Here is a 1,282-nt window from a genome sequence, read left to right on the forward strand (position 1 = left end):
TTATCTGTGTACTGCAGGACAGGATTTGGATGTGTGTTGTTCATCGAACCGAGGGAAGTGTACCTGCGGAAAGTAAAACATTAAGGTTATTAAAAATTGTGGTGTGTATTGTCTCTTTGTGTGTGTGTGTGTGTGCGTGCGAGAACTAGTACAACTTGTGTGTCAGTGATTAAAGATGTAATAACAACTGTCAGCATATATATATATTCGCCATGATAGATCGCTGACCACTACACATATATTTTTTTTTCTTCTCTCCTTGTTTCTTTCTGTTGAAGAGCGTAGGCTCTAAACGTTAAAGACTTTCCATATTCCCGAGCGTTATACTAATACATCCATTTGTTGTTTACACCACCTGCCTTCGTCTGTTGTTTTTTTAGTGAATTCTCCAATATATATACATTGAGTAGTTTAAATGGTATAAGTTTCCCGTTTTATCAGCACAAACCAGAATTATAACTTTTTTCAAAAGTTCTTTAGTCAAAGAATGCAGCTCTTGAAGGTTCTTTCTACAATTTTACATTTTTAACGATTCTCCAGTGTTCATCGCCGAAAGGTGCCAGATGTTGGTTAGGTGGTAGATATACACATACAACGACATCTATACCAACATATACGTAGATGCATGCATATATATATATATATATATATAGATAGATAGATATATGAATGTATGTATATATATGTATATACATACATGACTGCACGACTGATGTGAGAGATCCTTGTTTCTGAGCTAGAAACCGGTTCATTTTCCATCGATGAGAAATTCACACACACACACATATATATATATATATAAATCACATGATCGACCAAACTATCGGATGTTATACATGGCTGGTCCGTCACATCGTAACCCATTTACAGCTGAGTAGACTGGAGCAACCGTAAAAATGAAGTGTTTTGCTCAAGAACACATCTCACAGCCGGTCTTGGGAATCGAAACCACCCATCATCGGATGGATTAGCTGGCCGAAACTTCGAAGTCACTGCCAACAACATTCTTGTTTAGGAATAAACCTGATTCATGTAAAATACCTTTTATTATAGCTGAACATAAAAAGGAAATATATATATAAACAAAAGAAGACGGATACATATATACATACACATACACATACATATATATACATCTATATATACATACATACATATATATATACATACATATCCATACATATATACATACATATCCATACATATATATACTTATATATATATATATATACATACATATATATATATATATATACATACATATATATATATATATATACAT

The 1,282-nt window shown here is 32.9% G+C and overlaps 1 protein-coding gene across 1 annotated transcript in view; it reads right to left on the reverse strand.

Annotated features, from left to right (window-relative positions):
- Positions 1-2: 2 nt before the first annotated feature.
- LOC106877219 (FAD synthase) overlaps positions 3-1,282 on the reverse strand; it is a gene marked incomplete at its 3' end in the record, with an annotated part of 59,647 nt that continues 58,367 nt past the window's right edge. Inside the window, exon 11 of the mRNA XM_052968011.1 lies at positions 3-63. Within this exon, the coding sequence (XP_052823971.1) occupies positions 3-63 (61 nt within the window). The remainder of the gene's footprint in view (positions 64-1,282) is intronic.

This window comes from Octopus bimaculoides, chromosome 5 (genome assembly GCF_001194135.2).
Source record: "Octopus bimaculoides isolate UCB-OBI-ISO-001 chromosome 5, ASM119413v2, whole genome shotgun sequence".
NCBI lineage: Eukaryota > Metazoa > Mollusca > Cephalopoda > Octopoda > Octopodidae > Octopus > Octopus bimaculoides.